This window comes from Chelonoidis abingdonii, chromosome 1 (assembly GCF_003597395.2).
Source record: "Chelonoidis abingdonii isolate Lonesome George chromosome 1, CheloAbing_2.0, whole genome shotgun sequence".
Classification (NCBI taxonomy): domain Eukaryota; kingdom Metazoa; phylum Chordata; order Testudines; family Testudinidae; genus Chelonoidis; species Chelonoidis abingdonii.
Window position 1 is genome coordinate 134,050,923 of NC_133769.1, and position 19,239 is coordinate 134,070,161.

Genomic DNA, 19,239 nt, shown 5'->3' on the forward strand with positions numbered 1-19,239 from the left:
TGTGTCCATTTATTCTTTTGCTTAGAGACTGTCTGGTTTGGCCAATGTAGATGGCAGAGGGGCATTGCTGGCATATATCACATTGTGATATATCACATGTCCAGGTGAACGAGCCCCTGATGGCGTGGCTGATGTGATTAGGTCCTATGATGATGTCACTTGAATAGATATGTGGACAGAGTTGGCATCGGGCTTTGTTGCACGGATAGGTTCCTGGATTAGTGTTTTTGTTATGTGGTCTGTGGTTGCTGGAGAGCATTTGCTTCAGGTTGGGGGGCTGTCTGTAAGCTAGGACAAGTCTGTCTCCCAAGTACAGAGCAACTGTATACAAAAACATCACACAGGGAACAACTTGTCCTCGATCAGCTGCCAATGGAGTCACCATTCATGTGTGCTTTGTGACTCTAACATCAGAGGCAAATGGAGCATCACTTGCAGCTAGCTCACATAGCATTCTCATAATTCATAAGCGTCATGTGGGATCATATACTAATGGGAATCATCAGAGTGCAGCTGTTTCCTTAGAAATATTAGAGATATGCACAGGATACAACCAAAGAAAATCAGCACTGACTGTAATATTTGAATCTAATCAGCAGTGACTGTAATATTTGAATGTGGGTGCCTCAATTCCGCATGTGGATGCTAGGATAGCCAATTTTGGTTGGACGTATTCTTGGAGGCTTCATCACATGACAATCTTTAATTAAAGATTAATCTTTAATTCCTGGGGATTCCAGGACAATCCTGGAGGATTGACAACCCAAGGAGTGCAACCTTACAAGGGTGAGAATGGTAATACTCAGAGCTATGTAAATTGTCTTGCACTCGAGTAAATTGAGGTAGCTGTTTAACTCTGATTTATATGGCATACTTCTGTATTTCAGGGATGGGGATGGGAGCTGTAGATCATCCATTGCAATCACCAGAACTATTCTATTACTGGTGTAAGTGAGATCAGAAACTGGGTGCTTTATTCCTGCAATTCTTGACTCTTGTGTATGTTCAAAATTGTAACCTTCCTGTTACTGTAAAGCATGTTTTTGTACTTAATATTAATATTCAACTAAAAATGCTGAAAGGAGCCAGACCACAAAGCTGAACTCTTACCTTTGGTCTGCCAAAATGCATAGTGAAACATGTTTGTGCAAATGCTGCAGTGACTGATAAATCTTCTTCATTTAAAAGCAGTTATAAGTACTACATGTGGCATTTTAGGATGGGCTTCCCGATGAAAGCTTTTGAAACTGTGATTGATACTAATAACCAAATGTGTGTATTAAATATACTGGGTGTGATTCTCAAGCACTTTGCCCCTTGTGTAGTCACCTACCCCTGTGCAAAGTGAGTGTAAAGCTCCGCAATCATTGTGAAGGCAAGGAGAGAATTCTGATGGGGGTAGCACTTTGTGCACATAAATGACTGCAGAAAGTGCAGGGCCTTGGAGGATCAGACCCTTCTTAAAAACTGATGACAAATTATGGCACATAATCTGCAATAATTTCTCAAAACAGCTTCCAGGACAACTGTAGCAGATTTTCCAGAATCTAGATAACTGAATAGTCTTTGGCCTATAAGGCTACATTACAAGCTTTTCAGCAGCTCTGGTGTATGATTTTCATCTGTGCTTGTCAGAGGAAAAGGTTCAATTGTTCTCTGTATTGCTTGTTATCAAAGGGGAGAAATGGAAACGCTTGATGAGCAAAGGTTACTGATTATTGTACACTAGGTGTTCCTACTGCATGTGTTTGTCCAATGGATCATTTTCCAGATCATTTGTTTCACACATCATAAAACCCTCATATAGAACAGCAGGGAAGCTTATCCAGAAATCAGACTTAGAGAGGGTTCAACTTCACCTATACCACCTGTAAGGAAGCCTGTCCAGGCAGGTCGTCCTACATAGGTGCTAGAGGAGACGAGATTTGTGCTCTGCTGGCTTTTTAATTTTATTTCTGTTTTGCAATTTATTGCAGGGGTACTCCCTTTTTATTTTGTATACAAGGCTAAATAGATAAAAACAAAAAAAAATTGAAAGAATATAGGATAGACCACATTCCACATATTTTTACCACAGCCCATCTTAACGAAAACATTACACTTCAATTTTCTGTACATAACTATTTCATATGAACAGTATTTACTCCTTGGCCCATGATTAGTCTTGATTTTAAAGCAGCAGCAAAATAACTATACAACAGCTGTCAAATTGTACACTGTGCCTTTGTTCTTTCCCTCTATCAGCTGCTTCTGAAAACAAACTTAAATTTCATCTGTCTTTTAGTAAGCACTTATTTGAATGAATCAGAAGAGACAAGGGTGAAACTTAATGGCATTTGGCTACAATCATACTGCCCCGCACTTTAAGCGGGGGTGGGGGAAGAGTGAGGGGAGTTGTCTGGCTGGCAGGGAGAAGAGGGCAATGCTTTCTTGCTTGGAGGGGGAGGGGGGATGTAAAACTGCTGGAAAAGCAGTCAACATGGTGGATGACTCACCACCTAGGAATGAAGGGTTTAAAAAGGTCAGCCTGGGTTTGGCCCCTCCCCTCATTCACTCAGAACAGGCTGGGCAGCACCCACCATCCCTCCCTATTTAGGTCACAAATGTGCTGGGTGATTAGTTGTATCTGCTGTGGGCATTACATTAGCCACCCCGCTAAGGTGGGGCTGGGAAGGAATTTTTCCTTTACCACCATATTGGTCAAGTGCCGGTTTGCCTTCCTCGCAGCAGGTTCAGGTGGCCTCTGTTTATGCACAGCATGACAGGCAGTAGGCCATATGTTGCAACTCTTTATTTAAGTGTATAGCAGGTGTTCAGTGCAGGTACTCCATAAATTAAGGCACAAAAAATCTCCAATGGATAAAAGCTTTGGAAAAGGAATTAAGGAGAGGTGCTTGGTAATTGAGCAAGCTGGGGGCAGTTGGAGACTCCTCTGATTGGTACATTGGGGACCCAACCTCCCATCATTATAGTCCACCCTAACCCCTCCTACAAAGGGGCGTGGTCCCAGCAAAGGAACTGCTGGAGGGACCTGGAGGAAAAGGGGGGGAGCTGGTGGAAGCCCCCCCGCCTCCAGAATTGCCTAGAATTGGAGGTGCCTGGCAATTAATCTGCTGGAGGGACATGAACGGAAAGGGGCAGGAGGGGCTGAAAAAAGCACTCACCTCCCCCCCCATCCCCAGTGAATTGTGGGGGTTTTCTCCTGCACTGCACATTTTATCTGCTGGGTTAGTCTCAGACATCTAATAATGAATTTGCAGCCTGATTAAGCCCATATCTAATGTCTCCTGTCATTCTTTCGGCATAGCCAGACAATAGCCATAATGCTCATAAGTTCTGTACTGTAGCATCAACCATCTTAGTCATGACTGCATGACTACATAGGTTGCGATGTGCAATCTGACTTTTAGAGTGAATGGATTAATAAGAAAGGTGAGACTAAAAATATTAAAGGATTACTAAATAGGGACATCTGCCCTTACTATCTGAAAGTTACTAAAGAACAAGAAAGAAATTAAGTGGGTTAAATATTAGATGTTATTGATTGGATTCCACAGTGCAAATTCCCATAATTGAGATGGAAGATTTCCACAATAATGTCATGTAGTATTATTAAAACACTTCCTACCATACAAGAAGGGGTATTCCAGAGAGTTCCCCCGCCCCCCCCCACAGCGCTTGCCACCACAAGTCAATTTTACAAGGTGCAGGATGCTGGCCAAGAAAACTAAAAAAAAAAAAAAAAACTGTAGGGGAAAAGGATGCTTTAAAAGAAGTGTATTCATTAAATATGGCAAGCAAAATGAATGCGGTGAAAAGTTTGCTATTTTACTACATGCTGAAGATATTAGTCAGTATTTAAACAGGACAGAGCTGTAATGTCATCACTGCACTAGAAAAAAGGTGCTGACAGCCTACATAAGTAAACGTTTATCTCCACCATCAGATCTTAAGCCAATGTGTTCTTAGGTCCCTAAGAATTTTGGAATTCCATAAAGACGTTATGCTATATGCTTTGAAACATAACTCTTAAGATCTAGAAGGAATACACCTAAAATAATCCACTCAAACTATATAGTTCCTGCCAAATCAAATCCCACTGTAGCACTTCAGCTGTCAGAATCATGTATTTGAAATGGGGATTCTATACCAAATTCCTGATGTCTATCAGTTAGCTTTGGATTTTTGTGTCTTTAACCACTTTAAACTTCCACATACTAATAACACAGTGGCTGCATGATGTGTTTAATATGTAGAATAAGATAGTTCATGGAAGCAAACCCTATGTAATAATGACTTAGGGCAAAGGTCCCAATGACTTTAATGGTGCAGGATCAGGGCCTTCCTGCAGCTATTCTGTTTGGCTGCAGGCATCTGTCCATGCAGAACAAATTGCAAGATTAAGTCTTAAAAAGTATAACTAATTGCTCCACTATCATTTTATTTAGGAGTTCTCACACTTTTGTACTGGTGACCCCTTTCACACAGCAAGTCTCTGAGTGCAACCCCCCTTATAAATTAAAAACATTTTTTTATATATTTAACACCATGATAAATGCTGGAGGCAAAGGGGCTTTGGTGTGGAGGCTGCCAGCTCATGACCCCCAGTAATAACCTCATGACCCCTGAGGGGTCCTGACCCCCAGTTTGAGAACCCCTGATTTTATTTGTTCATCATATGTCCCAGTGCAGATGAGGTAATGTGAAAGTGATGTATTTAAAATGTGATCAGCAGTAACAATACAAATTAGTTTTTAAAATTAAACGACATGTTTCAAATACCCCTGGGCCAGATTCTGATAGCCACAGTCCTTACTCACCTTGCATACTTACCTCCCTCCAGTCATGATCCTACTGCTTTCAGTGGGATTGTTTATAATAATTTGGCCCACTATAATTTGCAAATTGGTGGTGATTGATGTGTATGTGAGAAGTGCTTATTGTCAAGTATTAATTAGTGTTCCTTGTAATCTCTCCTGTCCGAAATAGAGTGGAAAGTTCATTCTTGGTGTTCTGTTCTATGTATCCATCTGTGTACATTCTCCCGTATACTCTGCATCTTGCTTTACTTAAACAAATCAATGTCTTATTGTCTATTTTTAGAAAAATAGTTTGCATAGATTGGGCAAAATGTGGAAGAAAATATTGGTAACTGAGGAGTATTCAGTGTTTCTTCCATTATCAGTGTTCTAGTAAATGTACTGAAAATAGGAGCTGGTCAAAATATGAAAGGGGAATAATCACTGCAGATATAGCCCTTTTTTGTATGTTTGCAAACCAGACCAACATTCTGTAAATGTAATTGTTAATCAAAAGTATTCACAAACCCCATATAGTCTACAGCTAATCAGAAAACATTTGATTTCACTGTATTAATCTTCATTGCTTATTTTTGTTTTTTGCCACAGGTGTAGTTCGTCAGGTGAAGCCCATTGTTGGACCTTTCCATGCCATTCTGAAACTGGAGATGAACTATGTGGTGAACGGGATTGTCTCTCATCGTAATGTTGTCAACGTGCACATCTTTGTGTCTGAATATTGGTTTTAGTAGAGCTTTAAAATCTGAAACAAGCAAGCCACTGCAGACTAAATCCTTACCACAAACTATTATGTTATATGCCAGTTTGTAAAACCCAATAGTGTTTTGTTTTTGTTTTGTTTTTTAACATTTGGATTATAGTTTAATTAAGACAAGTACCAAGCTATGTTGATTAGATGTAGGATGGAGCAAAATAAATGAACCTGATTTAATTGTGTTTATAAATAAGTATGGTATAAAAGTGCTCATCTGTTTAGTGAATTTAATTCTTTTTTAAATATTCAGGCAAATCTTAACTCTTGCTCCTTTACCTGATTGCCAGTGCTATAAAGGACATGGGAGAAAGAACTAGCCATAGACCACTGTGATGAATATATGGTACCATTGGAGGAAAGTCCAGTGAGTCATTTTGCCTCAAATTTTTCAGTGCCCAATTTGAAATATCTGAAAAGGCCTGATTTTCAAAAATGCCAAAATATCCATCCTCTGAAAAGCAGCCCCCTTTAAATTAATTCAAGATGGGCACCCAAAATCAATTGTCACTTTTGAAAAGCTTCGCCTAAAGATTTAAAAAAAGCTGTTTGGCCACAATTACAAGAGGAATTGTAAAAGGAAGTAAAGATAGCAAGAGGAACAAGTCTTTACACATATCAGATAAAACACTCATGTTTTGTACCTCTTATTTGACTAAAAAATGAAGCATGTTGGATCCAGCTTAACTAAAACCTCTAATTGGAATTAATCTATTACAAGAATTACAGCATATTGCTTACACTCCAAACCAAAGTATACTCACCAATACATTGGAATTCTAGATAAACACCTCCAAAAGTAAAGCACAGTACAATATATATATTTTTAAACTTTGTAAAGAAACCAGTATGTTAAGCTATAGACTTTTCTGAGCACCAGACCGAAGCATATGCAATAATATAATGAAACTTTCTTAAATAAATTAATGTTTAATGTATGTTCTGGGCATCCAAGTAATGAAAATAATGTATCTTTTTATTACAAAACTGAAAATAAACAGCTCCATGTTTGTTTTGGTCTGTAACTGAGAATCCTGAAGAAAAAAGTTTTAGTGGGAAAATACCCAAGTATCTTCTTTTTCCTGCTTATCTGAGAAACACACAAACAACCCTACCAGTACACCCACCCATTATGAGACAGAAACACTTGCCTTTTAACTAGCATATAGGTTCTTTATCCAAACCCCATTGAAGTCAATGTGAGTCCAGTCTACCTCAGGCACAAACTGGGAGTTTATAACAAAAACATTCTCTCATATAAGTTTTGACTAAAGAATATTTGATTGGTTGTATTAAATTACACCTTAATTACTGTACATAATTTGGCTTTCAGGGTGCCATCATGAAATAGTGATAATCTAAAACATATCCAGTGTTCTCAAAGGCTACCTAGGCAAGCCGCACTGTCTCCTTAAATAGTTCCCATATTTAGATAGAAAGATGTTGGTGTAGCAAATGGATTCAGAGCGGGTGCCTTTCATCATTCAACAAACTGAAGGAGATTTTTGGATAACCCCAAATCATAAGGAATACCTTGTCTTCAGGGATTGTAACAGGGTGCTGACTTAAGAGGCACTGAACCAGCCCCTGTTAGCTCAGAATCTGCTAGCATAGCTCCCATCAAGGGGAACTGGCTGGAGCTGGCAAGGTGTGGCTCATTAAAGGAGCCTGAGAGCAATCACCTGTGAGCCTGCTGAGAGGAAGGCCTATAAAGCTAGCAGGAAGGAAGTAGGAGGGAGGAACAGGAAAGCGAGGAGTGAGGGCCTGTTGCTCTCAGCTGCTGAAAGAGCAAGCTGTTCCCTAAGGGGTTACCTGACTGGTATTGAATTGCATATAGCTGTATATATGTGGGGGTGGGAAAATACTGGGAAATAAAAGGGCACTGGCATGTGAAAGAGTGGTCTCCATCGAATTTGTACCATGAGCAACGAAGCGCTTGTCTACAGAGATTATTAGCCATTTTAAATGGCTCTTTTAACACAACCCACAAAATGCTTTATTATACTGAATTAATCATGTCTGAGAAAATGGAGATGAAATATGGGTAAAATAATTATCTTCACTGTAGCATCAGTATCAAAAACCAGGAAAATTGGTTCCATCTGATTTTCTAGACTGGAGTTTGACTGCTCATTTCCTCTATAGTTGGTTGCATCAGAAAGAACTTTGGTACAGTAAAATATAAATTTTAGGCTCAAAGTTACGAACAAATGCATCTACAACCTTCTCCTTTACTCTTATCCCTCCACCCTCTCTCCTATCCAGCCCACTTTTTTTGATTAAAATATTGAAAATGAGGACGGCAAAAGACATTACTACTATTTCCTGGAAAACTATTTTCTTACAATGTATCCAAATAATCTGAAAATTGTAACCAGCTTTTTGAATAGCCTGGAAGTCATGATAGTACTTATCCAGTAATGATTTTATGTTTCACATCTAATGAAGATAGTGATTGCTCCATGCCATAGTCACCATGACATTCCTTAATTTATAGTATACTAGCAGAGTAAATCAGAAAATGTAATAATGATAGAAAAGGATAGCTATTCATCTAACCTAACCCTGTCACGTACAAATTTACAACCATTGCAAATTGCATAAAATCAGATAAAATAATTTGTAGTATTTATCTGTGAATAATAATAATCAGAGCTAGCCCAGTGGGAAAATATATTCATGAATTTGTCCACAAAATCCACTACAATTTGGTTCAAAATGTTCTTGAATCCTTTGGTTCATTTTTCTTCCAGACACTGTTTCTGATTGCATGGTTGTCAGCATAGGCACTTTTATTCATGTGCAAATGAGCAAGTTTTTCTGACAACAAGAGTATGCACTACCATTATTCTGTTTATTCAGTTTTTTAAAAATTGTCATCCACTCAGGGAACAGAATCAATAGCACATGATTTAGGAGATAAGTCACATAATGAATAGTCATAATGCTCAATAGCAAGTAATACATAGACCCAGGCTCTCTAAAGAGGCACAATTGCATTCAGCAAAAGGCTTGTAGAGAGAAGTTTTAAGTGGGTAAAGGCTTGACTCCCTAATTATAGGGATGGCAAATGCTAGCCTGATCCCCAGTAGAGATCTTTCGGTTGTTCTGTCTTTCACGGACTGTCCACTGCCCTTTGAGGCAGTGCTGGCAGACAAGAATCACTGGGACGTAGGTAGATCCTAGCTATTCTCACTGTGCTATAGGAGCTGCTACCAGGCACATAACATAAGAGCAGCCGTACTGGGTCCGACCAAAGGTCCATCCAGCTCAGTATCCTGTCTACCAATAGCGGCCAATGCCAGGTGCCCCAGAGGGAATGAACCTAACAGGTAATGATCAAGTGATTTCTGTCCTGCCATCCAGCTCCACCTTTTGACAAACAGAGGCTAGGGACACCATTCCTTACCCATCCTGGCTAATAGCCATTAATCGACTTAACCGCCATGAATTTATCTAGTTCTCTTTTAAACCCTGTTATAGTCCTAGCCTTCACAACCTCCTCAGGCAAGGAGTTCCACAAGTAGACTGTACACTGTGTGAAGAAGAAATTCCTTTTATTTGTTTTAAACCTGCTGTCCATTAATTTCATTTGGTGGCCCCTAGTTCTTGTATTATGGGAATAAGTAAATAACTTTTCCTTATTTACTTTCTCCACATCACTCATGATTTTATATATCTCTATCATATCCCCCCTTAGTCTCCTCTTTTCCAAGCTGAAAAGTCCTAGCCTCTTTAATCCAGGTATTCCTCTATATCGGGAATCAGCTCAGGGCCATTTAAGCTCTGATGAGGGGCTGTCTGCATCACTGGAGAAATGCAAAGTGGCTGGACACCACCAAGAATTGGGCTAAAGATCTGTACTTTGTTCAAAGTGTTTGGTGGATGATAATGAATAAAAAACAACTAGGGAAAATCTTCATAAGTTTGTAGATCACTTGGCTTTTTTTTAAAAAATTCTCCAATTAAAAAAAAATAAACAAACCCAAAAAACTTCCTGAGGAGATTTATAATTTATTATTAGACAAAGAAGGGGAAATTGCATAGTGAATGTAATCTTAGTAGAACTATTAAAGAGCTCCAGAGCCAAAGACAAAATCTAAAAGAAACACAAATTTCCTAATAGTGTTCACAACAGTAATTCCATATATGATAGTCAGATATGTCTGTGCCATGATGACAAAAGTTATTTCATGATTTGCAGATAAATATTCTGTGGTATTCCACGACAGTTTTAATAACTAATTGTATATGGTAACTCTTGGAAACAATAGTTAATTTGCTGTAATGCTTTAACATGGTAACTAACTTGTCATCACCATATGTGCATTACTGTGAATGTCTGTAAAATTAATGTGTTCCTGCCTTCACCACAAAAATCACATTGAGCCTGAATTTGGCCCATGAAATATATTAGCATCCCTTTCTCCTACCCAGTTCATGACTATTTTAGTCATTAAACACATGTAATGAATCAGTACTATGAACTTGACTGTTATGGAATCTTTTTCTCTTAGGTTTGCATTTCATGAAATGCAGGGAAGTGACAGGCATAGCAGGAGGCAGGCTTTTTCAATGGAACATCCCACTCGGTGGTCACAGAGCCACCCCTTCCATTGCTTAGCGAGACAGACTGCACATCACAGAATGATACATTGCCTCATACATTTTATATACGCAATTTCTATTCGTTTGTGTTCTCTCATACATGACAGTGTGAAACAATTGCAATGGAGACTATTTCCAGATAATTTATATTAACCATTTGTAATGATTTCTAGTTGGGTTAGCTATAAAAAACATGTATATTGATGATTGTAGACAATTCACTGGTATCTAAATCTAAGGAGTAGCCCAAACTCACATATCTATGACTGGTGGATTTAGCATTTGATTCCTTAAATTAGTAGACATTTGTAATACACGCATAAGTAGATGGTGCCCAAGGGACAGTGCACCTGAAAATGCTCATATGGGCCATTATTCCAATTAGTGCCTAGAATATATTGGGTTTGTAAATAAATGCGGTCTTGCTTAAGGTGTTTCGTACTAATGTGTGTGTCTACAGGTCACTGTGGGTGCAAAAGATGCATGTGCAAATTTGGTTTATGCAAAAATGGGGGTGCAAATTGGACTGACAAAAAGGGAGCCTGGGTTCTTGAAAACACTGGCCTCAGTGTGAAGACTTGAACACTTCCCTCTTGACATTTCAGTAGCTTGGATTTAGATTTTCTACAGATGGCTTGAATTGTGGCTCTGATCCATGACTTTTCTCTATTTCATAGTGTAGTTAAAGTATCAATGTTATATAGAAAATCAGATCCATATTTTATGTCTTTGTCTCCAATAACTTAATTATTATTTCTCTTCTCTGTAAAAAAAAAATGTGGGCAAAACCTTGCCTTTCCAAGTCTCAGGCATGCAGCAGGGAAGGGGGAGAGCGGAGCCAGCAATATAGTGGGTTCAGCAGCTATCTTTTCCAACAAAGGGCATGATGACTCAGAGTAGATTGAAGGGAGTACGCTTTGGGGGTGCCTGTTTACTGCTGCCTGAAAAAAGGATCAGCATGCACACCCTTAATATGTGCTTCTGGCTACATAATAGGCACAGAGGTAGCTGGGCCTGAGTATAACCCCAGTTTATCAGAGCCTGCTCTCCTTTGAGCTATGATGGCTTGGCTGGGGCACTTGCTAATTACTGAGCATTAGAACGCTTTAGGGAGAATGAGCACTGAGTTCTCATTTTGAGTCTTAACATCCAATTCTAGCTCTATCACTAACATATGGGCCAGTTAGTGCACGACACACTAGTGTGGACTAAATTTGCACTCATCTGGTGTGGACTAAAGCACCATGTAGACAAGCTCTAAAACTAAGTTTTTCACACAAAAAATGTCAACCTTGTTGAAATATTTTGGTGGTCATGGAAAGAGTTTTTTTTTAAATCACAATTCTTGAAAGTATTAAAATAGTCATTGAAAATTTTGTTGACTGAAAACCATTTTTGTGGCAAATTAAAAATGTTGATTGATAACCATTTTCAAAATAGTTGCCATTTAAAAATGTGAAAAAATGGGTCCATTTAAATAGTAAAAACAACTTTAAAATTTTGAAAGTTTTTCCAAAACTAATTTTTGTTTGTTTTGTTACTACCTAGCTATCTATTTAAGGGTTTGTACTGCCACTCATCACTGTAATATTTGTGTCCCTTTTTTAAGTTAAAGTGGTGCTTCGGGTAGCGTGGTAGGGTGACCAGATGTTCTGCTTTTATAGGGACAGTCCTGATTTTTTGGGTCTTTTTCTTACATGGGCTTCTATTACCCCCTCATCCCCTGTCCCGATTTTTCACTTACTGTCTGGTCACCCTATAGGGTAGTTCTCTTTTTTTGTGGGGGGACATGGGGGGAACTTGTTAGGATATAGGGGGTGTCAACATTGTGAGTGTCATTCTTCTCGTGGAAAGACTTTAAAAAAGGAAGGCTTTGTTAAGATTCTAAAAGACTGTCAGACTCTGGATTTGCCTCTGGAAATTTGTTCAATAGCTGGATCCCTTTAGCCAGGGGTTGAGAGTCACTTTTAGCACGTAAAATGCTATATAAATACTGAGGACAATGATTATTGTCTCACTAAAGAAACTCTAGATATCATAAGGTAGTAAATGTAACTTTAAGTCTTATGTAACCCTCCACTAATGAGCTAATGTAATCAGGAACTAACCTTTGCTTAGAGAAGAGGTGGGCAAACTACAGCCCACGGGCCACATCTGGCTGGCGGGACCATTCTCCCCTGGCCCTGGAGGCTCCTGGCCCGGGAAGCTACCCCCAGCACCTCCCCTGCTGTTCCTCCTACCCCACAGCCTCAGCTCACTGCGTCATCAGCACAATGCTCTAGGCAGCGGGGCTGTGAGCTCCTGGAGCAGCGCAGCTGCAGACCCCAACCTGACCTGGTGCTCTGTGCTGTGCGATGCATGGCTGGCTCCAGCCAGGCAGTGCAGCTGCCTGTCCTGGTGCAGCCGCACCGCCAGCCACCGGTGTTCCACTCCTGGGGCAGTCAGGGAGAAGGAGTGGTTGGATGCAGCAGGGGTCGGGGGGGGGTCAGGGAGGAGAGGGGTTGGATGGGGCAGCGGTGGGCAGTTAGGGATGGAGTTCTGGGGCAGTCAGGGGACAGGGAGCGGGGGGGGGTGAATAGGGCAGGACCCAGGGGGCCATCGGGGCAAGAAGCAGGGGAGGTCAGATAGGAGATGGGAGCTGGGCCGTGCCTGCCTGTTTGGGGAGGCACAGCCTCCCCTAACCAGCCTTCCATACAATTTCTGAAACCCGATGCAGCCCTCAGACCAAAAAGTTTGCCGGCCCCTGGCCTAGAAAGCCATGTCCTGAGCCAGGGTGCATCACAGTAGCCTTACTTAGCACCCCCTTGTAGCCAGCAGTCACTCTACAGCACCTGGCTCGCTTTTCCCTCTCTTCAGGACCCTTGAAGAACTTACAGTTCAAAGGCGGTTCAAACAATCCCCAGAGGATGTCCCATTTATTTAGTCCTCTGGTACATACTGGGCCCCTAGGACTCAACCTCAGTTCAGAGTCTCTCTCTTAATTAATCCAAAATAATGGACAACAAAAACACACGCAGTCTTCATTCCAGCTGGTTTTTATAGACTCTCCCCAGCTTTTACAGGGTCTCTCCCAGGCTTCTCTACCTGGGACATTTTCTCCCACCCTCTCCTAGTTCTTCAGCTTTTCCACTGCTGGCTCAGGGTTCTGCAGGAGCTTTCTTGCTCCCTGCAGAATCTACAGACACAGCTGTAGTCACTGGTGTTCCCCCAGCTCACATACATACACTCAAACACACACACAAGCTGCCTTTTATATTTGAATCACCTGATTCCTCTCAGATGAGCCTCAGTCAGGGCTATCTTAGGCCCAGGCTCTCCAGCCCAAGGGCAAGTCATTCTGTTATAGTGTCTCAGGCCTGTCTTCCCCCAGCTCTGTCCATTGTAGATGTTAACCATGGAATCATAGCAATGAGGACACAGATAAGAGACATGTGAGGTACAGTTTAATGTTAATGTATGTTCAGCACTTTCAGTGGAGTTGCAATATGACAGTTATAATTTGAATCTAGCTGTTAACAGACGTATCTGGAGGAAAGCTGTTGGAGTTTATTTGGCTTAGGCTTTGGTTCCCTGGTATTGCATCACAAACAAATATGATGTTCCCAGGTAATACTATTCCTAGATGATGTGTGTACTTAAAAATGGACAGGTGGTTTCAGTGCATAACTGGCACATTTTGATGGCAGTTGAACCAATGAGCCTAACCTGGAATAAACATCTCTACAGCTGAAAGAGTAGTTTAGTCTCCATGTCCATTCAGTCCCTGGATTCTCTAGTGCAAGTGGTTACTCCAGGTTAGGTGTGAAGCATATTAGCAGTGAAAAATTCCCTGCCTTACCTATGCCGTTAGTCCTGAATTCACTCAAAAAGTGAGAAAGGTATAGAATTAATGTAATGCTTATATGCATTGAGATCTGTGGGTGGAAAGTGCTATATAAATGCAACGTATAAGTATTAGCTTATTTTTGTGTCAGTATACCATATACTCTAGCCAATTTGATACAATTGGCAGCTAATACATTTAAGTTATCAATTTTAATAGGACTTTTTACTTAATAGGGGAATGGACAAATTTTGAAAAGAAAACTATTATGTTTTGGGCAATAGTGACTGTTTTAATCTCTCTGCCTTTGTACACTTCTTTAACAAATGATATCTAATCCTATAGTCTACTGGTATTCAGTTTACAGAAGCAAAAAAAAGACATAAGATAATGGCCTTAATCCTTTTGCAGCTGCCATTGTGGGGGGCTAAGAAATTACACACTAATGGAGGGGAAAAAGAACCAGAGAAATGTATGTTATAGGTAACATGAAACAAGGTGTGGAATGGTAACTTCATTCACATGTAGTTTACATTGGGTAAGAGAGCAGAAAACATTAAAGTGTTTTCCACAAAACAATCAATATATTGTTTCCAGATATCGGATCTATAAACCAATATAACGCTAAGATTTTTTTAGAAGGAAGCACCAGCAATTAATACTCTGCATTTCATCTGTGTAAAGCCAGAAGAAATCCTGCAATGGAAGACTATCTCTGGAGTAGTAGCATGTGCTATCAATTGAAGGATTGGGCCCTTGAAAAATAAATAGGAATTCAGCACTTAAGGCTTGGTTCAAGCCTCCCTCAAGAACACCACTACAATCAATGAAACGGGTCCCAGTGTGGGCTACTTCTGGCATGGTTTCAAGGTACTTATATTCTGTAGCTACTTTCAGATTTTGATAGGTCAGCTGCTGGTCTGTTTTAAAGTTGCTGTTTAAACTATTGTTGGAGCTGATCCTCATTAAACAGATTTGTAGATTTGATTTGTAGAACAGGTAATTCTGTCTGAGGGGAACAAATGCTTTATTTTTCTACCTTTGAGTTATTCAGCTTGCCTTTTAAAAGATATCATATGAGGTTTCCTGTACATACTCATTCCAAAAGCTTGGAGTCAGTTTCCCTTGGAAATAGGGCTTGACTTTCCCTCCTAGCTGATTCTGAACAATGTGCAGTTTTGATAGAAATGTCTAAGCTACATTTGGTCAGCTAACAAATATTTTTCTTTCAGAGTGAGTGAGAGAGGGACCCAAATTTGATTTATATCTCACAGTCCCAATCAATGTGAAAGAGATTTTATACCTACCTGCACACATTCCAACATCCTCATTTCCTCTTCTGCCTCAATTTATGTTCATTAATTTCTGTTCATTATGAGCAGAGTTCCAACTGCTTCATGTGTCTGTGGATGATGCCTTTCTCTCAAATTACCAGTGTTGTCTTGACGCTGATTGATCTCTCTGAACTATAAACGTGACAATACCAGAGTTGCTCCTGGGGTGAAAGTAACTTAAAGGATTTACTGGTATGCTGGAGTTCTGAGCCAGGGCATGGCCTCAACTGGAAGAGGTGGGGCCTTTCCAGATTGAAAGGCCCTCAGGCTTCAGCTGTGGCTGGGAGCCCCAGGGCCTTTAAATTACCCTGGAGCTCCCAGCTGCCTCGCCCCGGGGCTCAGAAGCAAATTAAAGGGCCCAGGGCTCCAGCTGCTGCTGTGCTCCAGCCCTTTAAATCACTGCGGGATCTCTGCTGCCGCTACCCCAAAGCAGCAGGGCTCGGGTGGGGATTTAAAAGACCCAAGGCTTTTGCCACTGTGGGGAGCTCCGAGCCCTTTAAATCCTGCCCGAGCCCTGCCGCTGCTACCCTAGGGCACTGGTGGCAGGGCTCCAGCAGTGATTTAAAAGGCTAGGGACTCCAGCCGCTGCAGGGAGCCCTGGGCCCTTTAAAGTGCTGCTGGAGTTCTGGCAGCAGGGCTTGGGCAGCACTTTAAAGGGCCTGGGACTCCCTGCAGTGGCTGGAGCTCCAGGCCCTTTAAATCCCTATCCGAGCCCAGCTGCCAGAGCTCCGGTGCTGATTTAAAGGGCCCTGGGCTCCCCATAGCAGCTGGAGCTCTGGATTCTTTAAATCACCACTGGAGAAGCCGGTCCAGTCTGGCACGGCGTATCGGCTCTTGCTGGAACAGCGTACCGACCCATACGGCTTACTTTCACCTCTGGTTGCTCCCACAATCACTTCTAATTTCTGAGAGACTTTGTTTCCTGATGCCTGTGGTGAACCCAGAAGGTGTGAGGCTGTGTGGAAATTGCTATTAGTAGACAAGCAAGACATAAATGTATACCCACAATGTCACCAGATGAAAGATTTTTTTTCATTCCTCCCAAGGCCTGCTTCATTTTGCTTTCTCCTTATCTCCCCCCCAACTCCCACACCATTGCTCCCTTTTTCCTTGTATTCTCCCCTCTTTCTTCCACCTTTCATTTTCTCCTCTTCCCCTACCACCCGCTTAATCTGACCTCTTTTTATGTAATTCTTTTTTGCAATTAAACAATTAGAGCTAAATACTCTCAGCAAATCCAGAAGGTAGCTTTTATTTCTGCAGTAACCCAAGATCTATCTTGGCTGCCAATGTGGAAAGACAGAGCTGCTGGATGTTTTCATACACCAAACTGTATTCCACACCTAATCTGCACCACCTCCATGTTAGTGCAAGATGGTCTCCAACAAGGTATTTTTTTAAAGTTCAATGCACCACATTTAGACTTACTGTTTAAAATGGAATCCATTTTTGGTAGCTATTTTGCCAATGTGAAGTGTAAGTCTCTTCTGATGTGGAGCTTCAAAGGAGGTAAGAGAATAAATCAGAGATGCAAAAAACCCTTTTGTGTAAGCCACACCATCTCAGAGTTGGCCCCTGCACAAGCAGTTGATGTGTTATGTGTTATCTATAGTTTTAATTAATACAGCTGGGTGTTTTGGCTCCAGCAGTAGAGGTTCATGCTTTAGAGCTTTCATGTGAAGCCGAACAAATAATGAATTTCTCAGGGCCAAACTGGAAAAATAAAAAGTTTGATTCAAACTGAATTTTTTTGTTGTTGTCACTAAGATGACAAACCAAAAACAAACAAACAAACAAATAAAAACCTTTGTTTTGAGTCTAACTGAACATTTTGTTCAACTCTAAATAAATGTTCTGTTTTTGTTTCATTTAGGGTGTTTTTCACCCTTTTTCCCCCCTAACACAAATTATCTGAATTTTGAAATGAAGTATTGTTTTGAAATGAAAAGTTAAAATATTTTGACAGTTTTTCCTGGAAAGAACTGAAATATTTGCCAATTCAACCTGAATTCACAAAGAGTTTCAATATGTCCTGTCCCATGTCCACCCCCCCACCCACTCCAACAATGCATTATTATTTGCTGAAAAAAATTGCCCAGCTCTGGTCTGGAGTTATTCTAATAAAATGGATTCTCACAACTGATTTTAAATTAAAATATCCATGGGGGGAAATTAGTCACATAACATTTCTGATACCAACCAGCAATAAGTAATATTGTCTTAAAGATTATCACAAAGTAGGCTTTTCTCATGTTGGTACCTACTCCATTCTGTTGTTGTCTGCTTTACAGTACTTGAAACCTATTTGCTGGGCAGCACGTGAACCCCATCTTCAGGAAGGCTAGCCCTCCCGGCCTAGCCCCTTCTTTCCAAGACCCCAAGGCCCTCCCCCCTCTGTGGACAGACGAGCCCCAGCCTGCCCCAAGACGCTGGTCTGCTTGCCTCCGAACTGCTCCTGGCCACCCCAGCCCCTGGCCACCAGCCAGAATGCTGGGTCGCCAGCTGGCCCAAGCTCCAGGCCGCTGGCTGGAGCTGAGCCCCTGCCAACTTCAGGGGAGATGGAAAGTGAGGGCGGGGCCTCCCCGGCCTATGATACCTACTGCCCATACGTATTTGCCTTCTCTGTGAGCTAGAGTCACTGAGAGTCTCCTTGTATTTGTGGTGGAGAGCAGCAGAGCTATTAAAAGGGAAGCTTTTTCCGTATTCCATTGGTCAGACTTCATGTAGGCAACTAGAATGCAAGTTTCTCCCAACCTGCCCCATCAGTGACCTCAGACTTATAAGACCACCCTTGTCTTGGATGAGAAGTAAGTTAAATTATAGGCTGCTGAATTGTTCTGATACTGCCAACATTTTGGGCAGAAGTTGTAATAATGATAAAAAAGCCCCAGTGTAATGGAGACCAACCTAACTCCGTAACTACAGGTTAGGTTTTGAAAATTACAAATATGTGTTTAAGTCAGGCTAACCAAAAAGTACTAGATGGTGCTTCAGCTGTGGCCAGCTGTATAGTATTTAGAAATTAGAAAGGAATGTATTTTTCTTCCAAAGTGGAAAAATTGTGAGTAGGTTGGTACATACTGAGCATATGCTAGTTTGTCCTGCTCTACAGTATTTATCATGTAATTAGTTACGTGCAGATAATCAGTGGTTGATAAAATACTTCTTAAGCAGCTTGGTTTCTTCCTCCAACACTCACAAAGACTGTTACATCTTCACAACGAGTTCTTATTCATGGGTATGTTCATTAACTAGTTAATCTTCTATGTTCTATCTCTCCTGCATTAGAGGCCTGATCCTAAGCCCACTGAAGTCAGTGGAAAGACTGGTCCTATGTCTTACTACACCTGTTGGACCAAACTTCATTTTCTCAAGTGGTGAATATGGAACCTCATTTTGCCTCTAATTATATACATGAGCTCCTTTACTTGCTGCTTTATGATCTCAGGGTTTCTTCCAGCTCATCCACTTTCAGTAGCTCTCTGATTTTTTTCCTTTCCTCTTGGCTTGCTTCCCCTTGCACCTGACTTCTGATTCCTCTCTTCCCCATTGAACATTTTCAGATGTGGCTCATGCGGTACATGGAAATAGTATTACATGCTGTAATCTCTGTATCTGCCAGGCTGTCAAGGTTCCTTCCTCACTCTGAACTTTAGGGTACAGATGTGAGACCTGCATGGACACTTCTAAGCTTAATTACCAGCTTAGATCTGGTATCGCTGCCACCACCCCCAAGCACTACTTTTCTTCCCTGGGTAGTCTTGAGAGACTACCCAAATTTCCTGGTGAACACAGATCCAAACCCTTTAGATCTTAAAACAAGGAGAAATTAACCATCCCCCTCCTTTCTCCCACCAAATCCTGGTGGATCCAGATCCAACCCCCTTGGATCTAAAAACAAGG

General features: G+C 41.1%; 1 protein-coding gene across 1 annotated transcript in view; it reads left to right on the top strand.

Moving 5' to 3' along the window:
• FBLN1 (fibulin 1) overlaps positions 1 to 6,582 on the top strand; it is a 114,637-nt gene extending 108,055 nt beyond the window's left edge. The window contains exon 17 of the mRNA XM_075070464.1: positions 5,409 to 6,582. Coding sequence (XP_074926565.1) covers positions 5,409 to 5,548 — 140 coding nt within the window. The 3' untranslated portion in view covers positions 5,549 to 6,582. The remainder of the gene's footprint in view (positions 1 to 5,408) is intronic.
• The last annotated feature ends 12,657 nt before the right edge of the window (positions 6,583 to 19,239 follow it).